This window comes from Lissotriton vulgaris, chromosome 10 (genome assembly GCF_964263255.1).
Source record: "Lissotriton vulgaris chromosome 10, aLisVul1.2, whole genome shotgun sequence".
NCBI classification, from domain to species: domain Eukaryota; kingdom Metazoa; phylum Chordata; class Amphibia; order Caudata; family Salamandridae; genus Lissotriton; species Lissotriton vulgaris.
Window position 1 is genome coordinate 145,205,636 of NC_141698.1, and position 16,501 is coordinate 145,222,136.

The following is a 16,501-nucleotide window of genomic DNA, read 5'->3' on the forward strand; positions in this document are numbered from 1 at the left end:
ATACAAAGACGACCATCATGTTGATATACAATGAGTACTCATAGCCTCCTAATGCAATAATACCTGCTAGGATCCCTCCATTGTTAGGTCCTGAAGGGACTCCATTTTGACAGTTGGGTCAAAACATCGTCGACAACCTAAAGTGAACCATTTCCTAACCTCTATAACTGTACTAGGATGCTACGAGGAGGCTACGAGTCAGTGGCGGATTCTCCTAAAGGGCGTCGGGGCTACGCCCCCTTTACTTTCAGCCCCAGGGCAGGACAAAATAAAAGAATTTTGTTTTCATATATAACTGTTTTTTTTATTAAATAAAACATGCACACGTGTTGCTTACTGGCTGAGGGGTGGATGCACCCTGCCACCCACCTCTCTTGCTTCCATGGCAGACCGGGATGCATTCCTTAAATTGATGCCCCTGAGCATTCCTGAGACCTGTGAGGTCATCAGCTTGGCAAAGAAGTAGTCTTGTGGACCAGTCTCAACCCCCTGATGCTGCATGGATAAAATGAGTCCCAGGCGTTTTACACTGAAGCCCTGTACTTCTAGGACTTCCCGTCAATCATTCTGTGGAGACTCGAGAGCATGATTACCCCATACCCCAACCTTTCCCAGCTTGTCACAGGGTGGGATGGGCCTCACCCTGTGATGTGTTAGGAAAGGGTGGAGTTAGGGGGGGCGGTGGGTGAATCGTTGTTACTGGTAACCAAAGTTAGTTCTCTTCCCACTCCCTGCATGTCTACGTGCTGCTCCTCAGAGACCCTCTCCCACTGGAATGCTTGTAAAGCCAAGTGCAGTGATTGACATTAAACTATCATAATTTGAAGGGCAGTTAGCTGCATGTAACTGAACCTTAACTGTTTCCAGAAGGCAAGGTGTGACCTTACCCAAGAGAATACTTGAACAAAGGCTGAGGCATGGAAACGTTCTTTTGGTTTTTGCAGGCCATGCAACACTGGGTAATTCCTGCTTTTGGGTGACTACAAAGGCTGCTGCAGGCAGAAGACATTCAGTGAGCAAAATTGTCTTTCTCTCATTTATGTTTTTCTCATGATGAAATGCGCTACATAGGATATCAAACTTCGAAACAATTTTATTTGCACCTAGATTTTCTATCATTTCGCTGCAGGGATTTAGGCTTAATTCCTAATGCTTACACAGACATTAGAGAAACCTCCTATCTATTCATCTTCCTTAAGGTGTTGTTTTAATTACAGCTACCTCATTACTGCTAATGCTAACGTGCACCGCGACGCAGTTGGCAGGTGATAAAATATGAGAAAAGTGCAAGTGCGATTCATCAAGATTTTAACTACACGACATTTTAGCAAGCCACTGCGTGGGCAAATGCAGCCATTGATACAGCACTGAATTCCAATGCGCTGGTTTTACAGATGCTCTGATATTCCGCACTCAGTGCATGTGTAACATGCAAGTGCGACCTTACTAGAAGAACTGCCTGGCAATTGGAAAATTGTGCAGTCCGCAGAGTGCACAAGAGTCATATTTAGATACTTTTGAGTATTTTTTAGAAGGTGTTAAAATAGTGACAAAATGTTTTCACCTACCGAAATGTAAGGACAGAGTAGGTGCTCCATTTTTCTTACTCAGTGGGTCAACATTTCAAAGTAGAAAACACTACTTGGAGTTTTTGATAAATATGATGTTGTACTTAATTTTTGTGTAGCTATAATTATTTTGTAGTGCGTTGGTGCTATGTATGCCCTGTAAATATATGTTTGTCTACATATGTATATAGTTGTGCATTCATTTATTCACTTTTCCCCCCCTCGTTCAGGACTTCCACAAATGAATGTGGAACATATTAATCCCTGTCGCTCTAAACAGTTTAAAAAAATTGCCTTGCCTGTGGCTTTAAGCGCTATGTACATGCTGTTTCAGGGGTATTGTTCAAGGTTCTTTATTTTTGAATCCTCACACTTGTGTTGGTGCCCCAGCCTGAAGCATACACCAAAGTCTGTAACTGCCATGCTTATGGCTCTTTCTTTCTTTCTTTCTTTCTTTCTTTCTTTCTTTCTTTCTTTCTTTCTTTCTTTCTTTCTTTCTTTCCTTTTTTCTACTTTTATATAGTACAAACACTACCTCACACAGATGCTCTTGGTTTCACTCCCTCACACAGCTCCCCTTGGCTCTCTCATTCAGAATGTTGCAGTGAAGTCACTGTTGCACTTTTTTTTTAAATGGCCTTCGTTGTATGAAAACAGAAATTTAGTTTAAGGAAATAGTATCATCATATTGATGTAGTTCAAGTTCAAGTTCAGGAATTTGTATAGCGCACTACTCACCCAGAGGGTCTCAAGGCACTTGAGGGAGGGTGGGTGCATTACTTATCGAATAGCCAGGTTTTTAGTTGCTTTCTGAAGGAGAGATGGTTCTGTGTAAGTCGGAGGTGAGTGGGGAGAGAATTCCAGGTTTTGGCCACTAAGTAGGAGAAGGATGTTCCTCCCATGGTTAATCTGTGGATGTGCAGAATTGCGGCGAGGGCTTGATTGGATGATCGTAGTTGGCGGGTGGGTGTGTAGAAGGACAGTCGTGTGTTGAGGCATTCGGGTCCTAGGTCGTAGAGGGCCTTGTGTGCGTGGGTGAGGAGACGGAACGTTATTCTCTTGTTGACGGGGAGCCAGTGGAGATCCTTCAGGTGACCGGAAATGTGAGCATGACGGGCAATGTCCAGTATGAGTCTGGCTGAGGCGTTTTGGATGCATTGGAGTTTTTTCTGTAGTTTGGCTGTGGTCCCGGCGTAAAGGGTATTTCCATAATCCAGTCAGCTGGTGACCAGTGCGTGGGTGACTGTCTTTCTTGTTTCGGTGGGGATCCAGCGGAAGAATTTTTTGAGCATGCGTAGGATGTTGAAGCATGAAGATGAGACGGCGTTGACTTGTCTGGTCATCGAGAGGGAGGAGTCTAGGATGAAGCCCTGGTTACGTGTGTGATCTGTAGGTATGGGTGCTGTACCCAGAACCAGTGGCCACCATGAGTCGTCCAAGGCAGAGGGGGATGATCCTAAGATGAGGACTTCCGTTTTGTCCGAGTTAAGTTTTAAACGGCTGTTCTTCATCCATTCGGCTACTTCTTTCATTCCTTCGTGTAGATTGGTTTTGGCGGTGTTTGAGTCTTTGGTGAGGGAGAGGATCAGCTGGGTGTCATCTGCGTAGGAGATGATGTTGAGGTTGTGTTGGCGCGCAATGGATGCGAGGGGACTCATGTATACGTTGAAGAGGGTGGGGCTGAGTGAAGATCCTTGTGGTACACCACAGATGACTTTGGTGGCCTCTGATTTGAATGGGAGGACGTGGACTCTCTGGGTTCTTCCGGCGAGGAACGAGATGATCCAATCCAAAGCTTTTCCTTGTATTCCGACGTTGTTGAGGCGTTGTATGAGTGTGCTATGACATACTGTGTTGAAGGCGGCGGAGAGGTCGAGTAGGATGAGGGCAACTGTTTCTCCCTTGTCCAGTAGCGTTCGGATGTCGTCTGTAGCTGCGATGAGGGCGGTTTCGGTGCTGGGTTTGGCTCGGAAGCCGGACTGTGAAGGGTCGAGGGAATTGTTGGATTCAAGGAAGGCGGCAAGCTGACTATTGACGGCTTTCTCAATGACTTTGGCAGGGAATGGGAGGAGTGAGATGGGGCGGTAGATCTTAAGTTCAGAGGGGTCTGCTGTGGGTTTCTTCAGAAGGGCGCTGAGTTCGGCATGTTTCCAGCTTTCCGGGAAGGTAGCGGAATTGAAGGAACAGTTGATGACATCGCGGAGATGGGGTGCGATGATGGAGTCTGCTTTGTTGAAGATGTGGTGGGGACATGGGTCGGTTGGCGATCCTGAGTCAGTGGAGTTCATCAGGCGGATGGTGTCTTTAGTTGTGATTGGGTTCCAGGCGAAAAGTTTGTGAGAGTGCTGTTTTGGTTCGGAGGTGGGTGGAGTGGGCTGTTCATCGGACTGGTTTTCAAAGCTGTTATGTATGTCGGCGATTTTGTTGTGGAAGAAAGAGGATAAAGAGTCGCAGAGGTCTTGGGAGGGAGTGATGTCGCTGGTTCCGGCGGTGGGGTTGGTAAATTCTTTGACGATGTTGAATAGTTCCTTGCTGTTGTGGGCGTTGTTGTCGAGTCGATCCTTGAATGCTGATTTCTTGGTGGATTGGATCAATTGGTGGTGTTTGCGGGTGGCGTCCTTGAAGGTGGTCAGGTTGTCAGAGGTTGGGTTTTTTCTCCAGGTTTTCTCGAGGGTACGACATAAGGGCACTACACAGTCAATGAATGTATTCATTGTATAGTTAAAACCATTACTCGTGTATCAGTGTGTTCAAAAGTTACCATAGGCAAATGATAACTTCAACATATGAAAAGATTGCCCCCTATAGCTCATAAAAATTGGCAATTTCTTAAATTATAAATAATTCAATCGTTTTGCATTATTAACCTTCCAGCTTCCTCAAATTTGCTTGAAAATGCACCATTTATCCACTCTTTTTTCAAATTTTTCTTGGGGGAAGAACCCCATAAACCCCTTATAGGGTGTTTGTGCTCACTTGCTGCGCTCGCTCACCACAGTGCAGTACAGCAATAATTTTAAGCCTCCCCACTTTGAAATGGCACCAGTCGCCATTGCTACAAGCACTCATTGTATATGAACATGATGGTTGTCTTTGCATGTTTTCTTGAAACCTTGTTTTATGTCACAACCTTGAAATATAGGTTACACGCTCACTTGGGACACCATGCACTGGATTTAAGATAATGTGAATACACATTTTTATAAATAACTTGACTTCATAAAAAATTTGTGATATATGTTCTTTCTCTTTCTGACATCTCATTGCGCTTGATTATTGTGAATGTGCGGTTATTATTGTTTATTACTTGTTGATTGTCCACAGGACCCATTGTTCCCTGCTAAACTATAAGTACCCTGGTTCCATGTGAGTAGGGTGTCCCCTGTGTCCTCATACACGACTTTTAGAAAGTTGGCATTTTCTTTCCTTAACTATTCTGTGACTCTGCCTGTCTCTAAATACATGTCTGTGGTAGATGACAGCTGGGCATTGTGCATTCTCTTTAGACAGTCACACACAAAGAGATTTGAGGTGGGCCTAATCGGCCATTCCTATCCTGATGGGCCATTAACATCCTCATTTGTCATCCAGGGCAGGATGGGAGGAAGAAGCTGACACTTGCACCTGAATAGGGCTGTGTCTGTCCCTATACAAAGAACTGCATAACCCCTTTAATGAGCCTGGAGACAGGGCCAGTAAGGCAGGGACCGTGTGCACTTCAAAGGCCTGTCTTTGAAATCTCCCCCACTTCAAAGGAACACATTGGTATAAGTACTGGACCCCTGACACCACCAACTCCGTACATTTCTTGACCCGAGGACACTGCCAAGAAGAAGGACTGCTGTGCTGCTGAAATGACTGTCACTCTGCTGGACTCTTCTGGACTCCTTCTCTGCGGTGCCTGCCCTGTTGCCTGCTGCCTTCATAGCCTGGTAGTTAGAAGGACTCAACCTGCATCTCTACAGCCCCAGAACCAAGTGGCCTGCATCATGTTCTGCAGTGTCAGGGACATCAACGACTTCCTTCAACGCTGATACAACCTCTAGACTCTCAACTTTGAGTCCCACCCTGCCAAGTGATGTCAAACTAGTCCTGGGCCCTTTGTGGTGACTATTCTGGCTGTTTCTGCAAGAATCCACGCTGTGCTGCCTTTGCGCCGGTTGAAACTAACTGGGGAGGATCTCACAGCACCAAAAGCGACACTTGCCGACAATACATTGCCTTCATCACCAGGGGTTCGACGCCAACACCCCTTGAACTATGTGACTCAGAACTGACGTATCGCCTACAATTCTTTGGATTGATGCCGATGCATCTCTTCCGATGGCTCCTTGCAACAGGTCCTCAATATTGATGCTTCCTCCATAACGGTACTGTTTGCAACAGGCTCTGCGTGGCTCCTGTTTCTACCCTGTGCTCCATCGCGGTCTGCGTGACTTTTCAGGTTTGAACTGTTCCAGCCTGACCCAATAGCCCCAGTTTGTGCTTTATGACTCTAAACACTATATTTTAAGATATTCTTTACAAATTCATGACTCCAATTCTACTCTTTGGATTTTTGTCCTTTTGGTCTTATGTTTATTAAATCAAGCCCTATTATTCTAACCCGGTGTGGATATTGTTTGTGTAGTGTTTTCCCTTTTTTACTTCATTACGTATTCTACAAATATATTGCAGGTTACCTCCCGAGTTAAAACAACAACATAGAGGGAGCGGGAAAAATTACAACTTGAATTTATATAATATCTATTTCTTTTTGTCATTAAACAAACAGTTCACAACAATTCCAAAAAGTAGTCTTTCAAGCGAGAGTGTTGAAGTTCGTTTTCTTTATTCCGAAGCATATGTTGATGTCAGTCAGCTTCCAGAAGAAACATCATCATTTCCTATACAATAATTAACAGATTAACAGCCAACGCGTTTCGTCCTCATCCGAGGCATCATCAGGGCTGTAAATAAGGAAAAACATATAGCGTCACCATGCAATCATATCACATTTGATTACATAATCCAATAAATAACATTCTTCAAATTAACATGATGTTATCCAGGCAAAAAGTTTCCTAATGGCCTAAGCAAAGATACCACCCTGCCTATTGAACAATCTGAAAACCCTATTATGGTCAACACCTTGAATTCATTAAAAACTATAATCCCTTAATCTGACATGGAGACCATCAATGTTTTAATAAAAAAGTGTTCAACTCATTGTATATCCAATACTGTTTGAATTACAACATTCAGAAAAGTTAGGGATAGTTTCTACTAACCCGTATCATCAACATAAACATATGAACTTTTAACCCTTAAGTAGAACCAAGGAGTATTAGAGCCCCCTGTTATGCGGTAGGATAATACCTGAATCCTAAGCTCACCTTCATGAATATTGGTGTCACAAGGTAACAATAATTCCAAATGGGGAACAGATGACAAACGGATGGGTTCATTCAATCGCCCGGCATATACGCAAAATACATGTAACAATTCAGAACATTTTAAAGCTCTTTTCATCTGCTCCTGGAATACCCATGGATTAGAAAACCTACTAGAAAATAATGAAGTCATGTGTTTCTTGTTAAAGTATAATATAATTTTGACACAAGAAACTTGGAGCCTCAGACCCCTGCTGATCTTAGTCTATACGGATTGCCATATACCAGCAGTAAAAACAGCAAGATTTGGCCATCCAAAGGGGGTTTGGCTACGTATCTCTCTACCAAACTGGACTGGTCCATGGAAGAACAACCAACGGGGACCAAATGGATCCTTGTAACAAAATTGGTTAATTTAAAGTCTAACATGACTCCGACAATAAGTGGCATAAATTCCAGATTATTAATCGCACAGAGAGTGATCATTTTCCACAATCAATACAATTGGAACAAGGTTTTGCCTGTCTGATGGCACCAAACAAGTTAATCATCCCACCCTTTTTATATAGCCTAAATAAATTAAGATGGAGTGGAAAAGGCATAGAGAAAGTAATGGCTGAAGTATATCTTCAATCAGGAACAAAAGAAGAAATTGAGAAGGGAATTAGGATGCAAGAAAATCGACTATCAGTAAATGAGGAAGGGTCTCCTTATCTGCTATCTTATTGGAAAAATTCCAAAATAATAGAAAACAAGAGCGACACATCTTACACAGGAAGAACATGTTGACAAACAGACATCAACCCTGGTACAGTATGAATCTGGAAAGGCAAAAACATCAAATTCTGTGAGAAATTAAAATAGTTGCAAAGCAGTTACGATATGAAGTAATACTGGACAAAAGTAAGCTAAAAAAATTAGAAGCTCATTATGTGAAGAGTTGTCGTGAAGCAAAAATAAAACATCATGAGCTTATTTGGAATAAAATGCTTGTGGCAAGTAAACAACCTAATGGGAAATAATTTTGCAAGTTATAAACACGCTGACACATGGAAAATCCAGACATCATGCTGTAGGTATCAACGCAGATATGTGGGTGTCCCATGTGAAAGAAATGTATAAAGAACCGGAGTACAAACAAAATATAGAAAGTTGTGAAAATATAACCGAAGAGAGAAGGAGCCTGTTAACAGTAGCACTGATAATCACAGGAACCCAAGAAAAAATTATCATGAATAAACCTCAAAGCAAAAATATCCCTGAACTTACAGATATAGAAAAATTAACAAAAATCATAAAGAAATTAAAAACAGAGGAAGCTGCAGGCCCAAACGGTATACCAAATGCTCTCTTTAAGGAAGAGCATGCTTACTGGGCAGTTTATCTTACAAAACTTTTTATGGAGCTGTTCCTGACAAATAAAATCCCAGAATCATGGAGGGGAAGTATTCTTCAACCAATCTTTAAAGATGGAAATCAGTCATTGCCCAGCAACTACAGACTCATTGCTTTAACAGATGTTGAAGCTAAGCTATACGCTACCTGTCTATTGTAACATCTCAAAAAATGGTCTGACTACACCAAATTGATATCTCGGTCGCAAACCGAATTCAGGGTAGGAGCTGGCACACTGACCAATTTATCATCCATAATGCTATTTATCGAAAAAGCCAAATATCAGAACAGGCAGATGTTTGCATGCTTTGTGGACTTAAAGTCCGCTTTCGATTGGGTGCCCCGAAATCTCCTATGAAAAAAGTTGACAATGTGGGGTATTCCAAACAACGTATTGAATGCCATTAAGGAATTGTATACTGACACCTGGACTCGGGTGAAAATAGGCAATGGTAGTTGTGTAACAAACAAAATAGGCACCAACAACAGATTGAAACAGGGGTGCGTGTTAGCCCCAAGTCCGTTTAATCTGTATTTAGCTGATCTTGAAGAAGCACTTATTGGAGTAAACAGTCATCCACCAACGTTAGCCAAAGAGGAAATTAGGTACTTACAGTATGCTGATGACATAGTGATATTCAGCCAAACCCCGTTAGGGCTACAGCGCAGTATGAGCACACTAGCAAATTATCTGGATCTGCATGGATTAGAATTACATCTATCTAAAACAAAGGTAGTGGGGTTAGTGGATGCCAAATTACAAAAACACGTGTGGTTTTTGGATGGGAAAAAAGTCGAGGTTGTTGCCTCATACAAATACCTGGGGTTTAAAATCGAGAGAAAACTGAGTTATAAACATCAATCTCTAGCAATGAGTGCTAAAGCGCAAAGTCTTATCTATGGCTTCAATTTATTAAAAAAGAAATTAAGCTGCCCATCATACAGCCACCTATTATCTGTTATGTTGGCACAGTTAATGCCTTCTGTCACATATGGTAGTGAAATTATGAGGGGTCGTGAAATCGCAATTTTAAATAATATCCAAACGAAGGTCTATAAAAATGTTTTCCTCATACAGCAAGCAGCATCACCAGCTCAAGTCCGTTTAGAGTTTGGTTTGACCAATCAAATACATCGGACCAAAAGTGCTTTGATTAATTTATGTGGAAGGCTTAGAGCAGCCACAACTGACTCTATTGAGAATTTGTGCTGGAAAGAAATAGAAGTCCAGAGTGAGAAGAAAATACAAGGTTCCTGGGGCTGTTACTTAGCACAAGTTATTGAGGATCCTTGTTTTCAAGAAATTTGGAATTCAGGCATGGGGAAACAGGCCTTTAACAAAGTATTAAATCGGTCTACAAAAATCCTGCATTCGGCTATCCGGGTGGGACCCCGATGATGAAGCATGTCACCAACTAGGTTGGTGAATGAGGGGTCTTCTGACAAAGGATGAATCTGTCCTTTTTTTCTTTTTGTGGACCTCTTTCTCTCTAGTGTAGGCACGGTGGTGCCTCCAGGGTATACGCCTCTAATTGTTTACGGAACTTTCTAAAAATGACATTTTTAAAATTGTAATTTAAAATGCGACTTCACTATTAAACATAATAATCACTTGAGAATAAACAGCATATCTCCTCCAGATCTGAAGCTAGCACCTTGCTATTGTTATTGTTTAAAAACCATGGTCTAAATAAACTTTGTGTTTGACTGACTGACTGAAGCTAGCACTTATTATGTATAATATGATAACCCATTGTTAGTCGATGTGAGAGATAGTCTTATAACAGTGAGAACCAACTTTGGGAATTTTAAACCGTAAGGGCATTTAAAACATAAACCCATGTGTCCTACTTTTTTTTTTAAAAACATGTACCCTGCCCTATGAGGCTTTTAGGTCTAACTTGTGGTAACATATATATATTAACAAGGAAGGCTTAGGCCTAACCAACAGTTTACTTTGCTAGGTCAAAATAACAGTTTAAAACTGCACTACAGGCTGCAGTGGCAGGCCTGAGACATGTTATGTTTTAAAAGGCTACTTTAATGGTGCACAATGAGTGCTGCAGTCCTCTAGCAGCATTTCATTTACAGGCCCTGTGTACATAAAGTATCATTTACTAATGCTGTACATATAACTTAAATATAACAATCAGGTGTAGGCCAATTGTATCATGTTTTAAAATTTTAACATGCTCTTCGAAGTGTATAGTGTCTGATTTAGTGAATGCATTAAATGTGTTGTTTCTTACTAAATCGTTTTCTGCTTCACATTTCAGCCCGCCTTTATCATTATGCTGGTTATTGAAATCAGAATGTGTTCCTGCAGAAGGAGACGACTGCCACCTACTGGCTTTAAACGCCACTGATTACACTTTGTCTTACAAATTTAACTATGAGGGTGAATATTGTTTAAGTGTGAAAGCTCAGAATGACATCAGCATGCTGCAGACCTACTATAATATCACAGTAAAATCTGCAGGTGAGTGTAAGCGTTTTTAATCAGGTTCACATGATAATACGTGAATGACACGCAAAAAAAAAAATGAATGAGCAGCGCGCGCAGCACAATCAAAACCTCATTTTTGCTCAGAGAGTGTTCTTACAACATTCCAGGGATTCACTGGCACTTTCTTTTTTATAAGCACGTATGGGTAGAATCCTGTTTTACAATCACGTTAGTTTTGAAATCTCATTGTATTTGTACACCTCACAAATGTGTAAATCTCAAGTCATGAGGTCACTGCCGTCTGCTATCCCAGCTAAGGCATCAGGACAATGTGGTTATTGGTGCTTGTATTTACTTTAGGTGAGCGTGTGGTGCTTATTGAAAACGTATTAAACCGAGAAAATTAAGAACACAATACATTTGAGCTACGTGTGAACAAAATATATGTTAACAAATGAGACAATTCCATGCTCTTGTTTACTTTTTTAATGTTGTGTCGATTATTAATATCAACATGGAAACACCTTTAAAAATCATCTTGGCCCATACCTCCGAAATTGGATATGGTGGATGTGTGCTAAAAAGTAACACCTACCCCTGGGCAATGCAGTGGCGGATAAAGGTAGCTCAGCCCCTACCGCCCCCTCCACGCACAAATGGTGCAAGGTGGGTGGGGGTGCGGAGCACACATTACCTTTGTTCTTAGATACAATGGCGGGGGTGTATAGTTAAAATGTAAATGGCAGCATGTTTTAGAATCTGTCTAGCAGTACGTGAACATTGGGATAGAGTTAAAAAATACTTTAAACCACCTGCAATCCCACAAACTTCATCTTTGTCCAAGGGAGGTGTGTGTAAAATATTAAAACCTACCTATGGAAAAGTTCAGTTGTAGAAAATGTCAAACCCCCAAACTTGTGCAAAGTGGGCTGGTTAAAAACATCAAATGTCCTCCGCACACCCACCATCGTATTCCACCAGACACCTACTGGTATACATGCATAACCTGTTAATATGCCAACACACCCACCATCAAAAGCCTACACACATACTGTCAAATGCCCACACCCGCCATCAGACATCTACACAAGCACCATCATGCCTTAACACTCACCATCATACAAAAACATCACCACCACCATACATCCACACACCTTCATATGGCCTTGTACACACCATCATAGGTACACGTCCATATGATAAATTAGAACATTGGAATGTCGAGATATATCAAGTGCTTTAGGAATGTTATTATGTATTTCTTATTGTTTTTACTCTTCGAAGCTTGTATTTTTCCATTTTTCTTTATAACTCTTTATTTTTATTGTCAATTTTCAAATATTCCAAAATGTTGCCTGTACCGGGAAGAGGGGTTGTAAGGGGAGGGGGGGGGGGGGGGGGGGTTAACCACGTTGTAAAAAAAAAAGAGAAAAAGGGTCAAAATCTTAATAAAGATTTGTTAAAAAAAAAAGGAATGTTGGGAGCTCCATTGCAGACAATGGAGTGCTCCCTGCTTCTATGGGCCGGTAAAGGCCCGCAGAGCAACATTCCAATGTTCTACAAAGGCTTCTCGAAGTTCGAGGGGATTTATATCCCCTTGAGGTTCGAGAACCCTTTGTTTAATTTGTTAGTACATTCTGCCCTCTAGTGGCAGAATGTTCTAATAGCCTTATAGCCCTTCATAGCAGGGCAATGTGACTATTAAAGTCCCGCTGTTTGGTTAAAGTCCCTCGCCTTTGGCTCGGGCCTTTAACGATTCAGCAGGCCTTTAATAGCCGGTATAGCCCGCTACGGGGGTATAAGGCTATATTAACTTCCACCACCAAATACCTACACACCCACAATCCAACACAGCAAAATACACCAATAAACCCATCATAAAATACAGAGACACCCACCATCATACAACAACACATAAACTATTATATGCCAACCCAGCAACCATTATACATAGGGCTCCCGGTTTTCTGTTATATATTTTTTTAATATTCCAGTCTAAATTTATCCATATTAATTTTTTGACTATTCTATTGGTATTTATACATATTTATTTTGTGTTTTGAGAATAAATGGAGTCATACAATTGTATAATTCCACATTTATTGACTTGACCATGCACTCCTACTTCGATACCAATCTTGTTTTAGCAAATAAAGCAGCCAATTATAACACATCTCTACAACCACAGGTACATATTAACAGTGTATACAAATATATATTAACATATGTATGTATTTAAGGAAATCTCATCCTTTTTTAACTCCCCAATGCTGTCTATTAGCTCAGCTGTTGACCTGGAATTCATGATGGACAACATGGAGAGTCACTCTAAAGAAGCAGCAATCTTCTGTATTTTTCCACTTTTAAACATAAATACAGCCAGGAAACACATTGTTTTCTGTCTGTATTTATCTGTAAAAATCAGTAAAAACAGAAAACTGGGAGCCTTGCCTAAGCACTCCCTAAAACATCAACACAATCACTATCGAACAGCCACGCTCCTACTGTTCATTTATTTCATTTATTTGCATCATTATATGGCGCACTTGGACCAAGTGATATGAGAGCAGTTTACATTTCAACCATGAAACTAAGACAACTTGGGATAACATCTAGACTGGGAAAGGGTAGTATCTGTAAAACTCACAGATTTATTTTGGGTGCATTGTTACAAAAGTGGTCTTAGATGTAAAGTGGAGCTTGTGTTATGAAATGTTTAAAAAGATGAGCTTCGAGGTGTTTGCTGAAGATTGATGACAACCTGAAGATTGTCTGACTACATGACGACCATCTGGTGACCGCCGAACTGAAGACTGATGAAAACCCACCCAGAATGATACATCCACACAACGACCTCCATACGGCAGCACACCCACCATCTGACGCCCATACAACCATCATATGCTTACACACCCACCATCATACACCAAGAAATATGCTATCAGACAACCACACACCCACCATCAATACACCAACAATTTAACTTCTGTCACCCACAATCATGGACCCAAATATCCATCATCATATACCAATATAACCACCATTAGAAGCATCAAGCTACTGGATTACTCTGAAATGAAAAATCATGATACAGATTGTATTCTGTCAGAGATGTCCTACTTGGCAGTAAACATAGTACTCACTTTCCCATCTTGGGCACTATCTAGTCAACGCTTTAATGCTGCAACTGTAAAGTGGTGGGAAACAACCTTTACATCGTGGTCATTAGACCGCAATGCCTTTACAACGCAATGCCATTACTATGCAAGCCATTACATCGACTTGCAGTAGATGGCGCTCTAAAATAAGGAATAGTATAATTTACTATTCCAACATCTTCCATACTGTTGTGTAGGCTAGAGTTGGGATAGTAAATTATAAATTCCTAACGTTAAAGGCGCCATTTACTGCAAGTCGATGTAATGACTTGCTTTGAAACGGCATTGCATTGTAACAACGCAGTTGTTGTGACAACCGCGTTGTGAACTACAGCGAAGTAAAAGCACACGCTATAACGTGCTTTATTCTAAAGTGGCACCAGCAAAATTTGTGAATTGAATGTAACCCTAGTAAAAAATATGTATGGCTTTTGAACAGTAAGGCAGATGAGCTCAGGGAGAATGTAATGCATATCACGTTACTACAATAAGGGTAACAGGTAAAATTAGTTTTAATACACCACTGAACCTTTCAGCTACAATCACCTATACATTTTTTAAAAGATCTTTGATAGCAAATAGTTACCAATGTAATGCTACATTACATTTTATATGGCTGGAGATATGTTCACCAGAGGGGGCTACTAGACCAACATGCAGGGCAAAAGTACTATTTTTTCATACAGCACAAAGCTGCAACCAAAGTTGCTTTTCTGCTTGAATGAAAGGGAGAGAACAGGACAGCGACATATCATATCTACTAAGACATGGCACTGTTGCTGTCTCCCCTTCTTTGGCTCTCTATAGGCTGCCTGACATCACTCACACAACTTTGCAGCCAAAAATCTAAATCTAAAAATGTATGTTATGCCAGTTAATTAAAACCATTGCATATAACACAAAATTAAAAAAATGATGAACATGTATGTTAAAAGGAAGATATACACCCAATGAAAGTTAATTTCCTACAAATATTGCCTAGCTCTTTTCTACCCAGATCAGGAATTTTACAAAGCGAGCACTCAAGTGGATGTTCTCAACTTGAATTCAGGCTACTACTGTGTGCATGCATGAGTGGAGGGACCTCAGGTTAAACAGTTGTATTAACCATACTCTTCTCAGTGTTGACAAAGCGGGACAGGCACACAAAATGTGCTCTCTTTCCTTGAAGTATCTGCACAGTCCACAGTGCTGAAGGATGCTGAGTTTAAGTCTAGGGTTGGAATTCCTCCCAGGTGATATAACAAAATGTATGCTTTGTAGTTTTTCCTTGGGGCGTACCGGTGTGGGCATATTCTGACAATTCCTGCTTGCCCTCCAGCAGTGACTGTGTACAGATGTTCCTAGAAAGAAAAAAGCTGTATATTTACAAGCCCATATCGCAACACGAATGTCGCTTTTAATGATGTTCCTGTGGCGACAGAGGCTTCGCATTATTTACAAGTCGGCATTAAGCCACTTAACATGGTTTAACGCCGCCTTGTAAATAAGGCACCCTTTCCTGCTATACTTAGCGTGAAAGGGGTGGGTAATGGGTGTTTTGGTGGGCATTCTGCCACAACAGCGATTGATTGTGACGCTGCCCCCTATTTACAAGGATGGCATAAATAGGCAGCAGTGCCAAAAATAGGACCAGGAAAAACCTGCTTTTGACATGGCAAGACGAGGAGAAATGCATTATTTCTCCTGGTTTTTGCTGTTTCTATGTGGGGTGCACTGTGAAGCACACATTGAAACATAAAAACGCCATGAATTATTGTTTACGTGCAGGAAGGTGTCCCTTTCTGCACATAAACAATCATAAAAAAAATGAATTTTTGCAACTTCTATGTTTGCTACACATTGGACAATGCAGTACACATAGAAGTTTCAAATCTCCATTTAGTGATTATTTATGTGCAGGAAGGGACACCTTCCTGCACATAAACAATAATTCCCTCAACACAGGCACCCTTGTACTATGGTGCAAGGGTGCTTGCATTGGTGCTAGGCAGCCTAATTTAGCGCAGGAATGTGCCGTATCTTTGTAAATATGGCTCATCCCAGCGTTTTGGGAATGACAGATCATGGAGTTAGCACTTTGTGCCTAAAGCCATGCTCCGACAACATGCCCCGTATCTTTTTCAAAGTGCTGAAAGTGACGTGGGTATTCCATAGGCCTTTAGCTTGCAAGTAGGCTAATGACTCAATAAATTAGTGATTTATAGATGTTTTCTGCCCTGTGTTTGTAATTTCAAGCCATAGCATTTGGTCAAGCAAAGCTGTCTCTGCATGAAAAAGCTAAAACACAAATAAAAAAATCCACCTTTAGTTGCTTTATTAAATTCTAGTCAGATTTGTGCTTGCTAGCTGTAGGTTTTGTTTAGAGCATCTTAATTCTCAGTTTATTTCCTCTTTTGCCAGCCTCAGAGTGGCGGAGTGCTGGCACTGTCTTGGGTTAATGACCAGTGTGTGTGTGGGTTTTGACAGTGTATCTGGTCAAATGTTTGGCCTAAAACTTTACCATTCTTGGGTTTCAGGGATATTGTTTGTTGTAGTAGTTTAAACATATTGTACCAACTG

General features: G+C 41.2%; 1 protein-coding gene across 1 annotated transcript in view; it reads left to right on the plus strand.

Annotated features, from left to right (window-relative positions):
• The window catches only part of TMEM130 (transmembrane protein 130), a 236,468-nt gene that overhangs the window by 141,345 nt on the left and 78,622 nt on the right, over window positions 1–16,501 (plus strand). Inside the window, exon 6 of the mRNA XM_086942397.1 lies at window positions 10,612–10,814. Within this exon, the coding sequence (XP_086798523.1) occupies window positions 10,612–10,814 (203 nt within the window). The remainder of the gene's footprint in view (window positions 1–10,611; window positions 10,815–16,501) is intronic.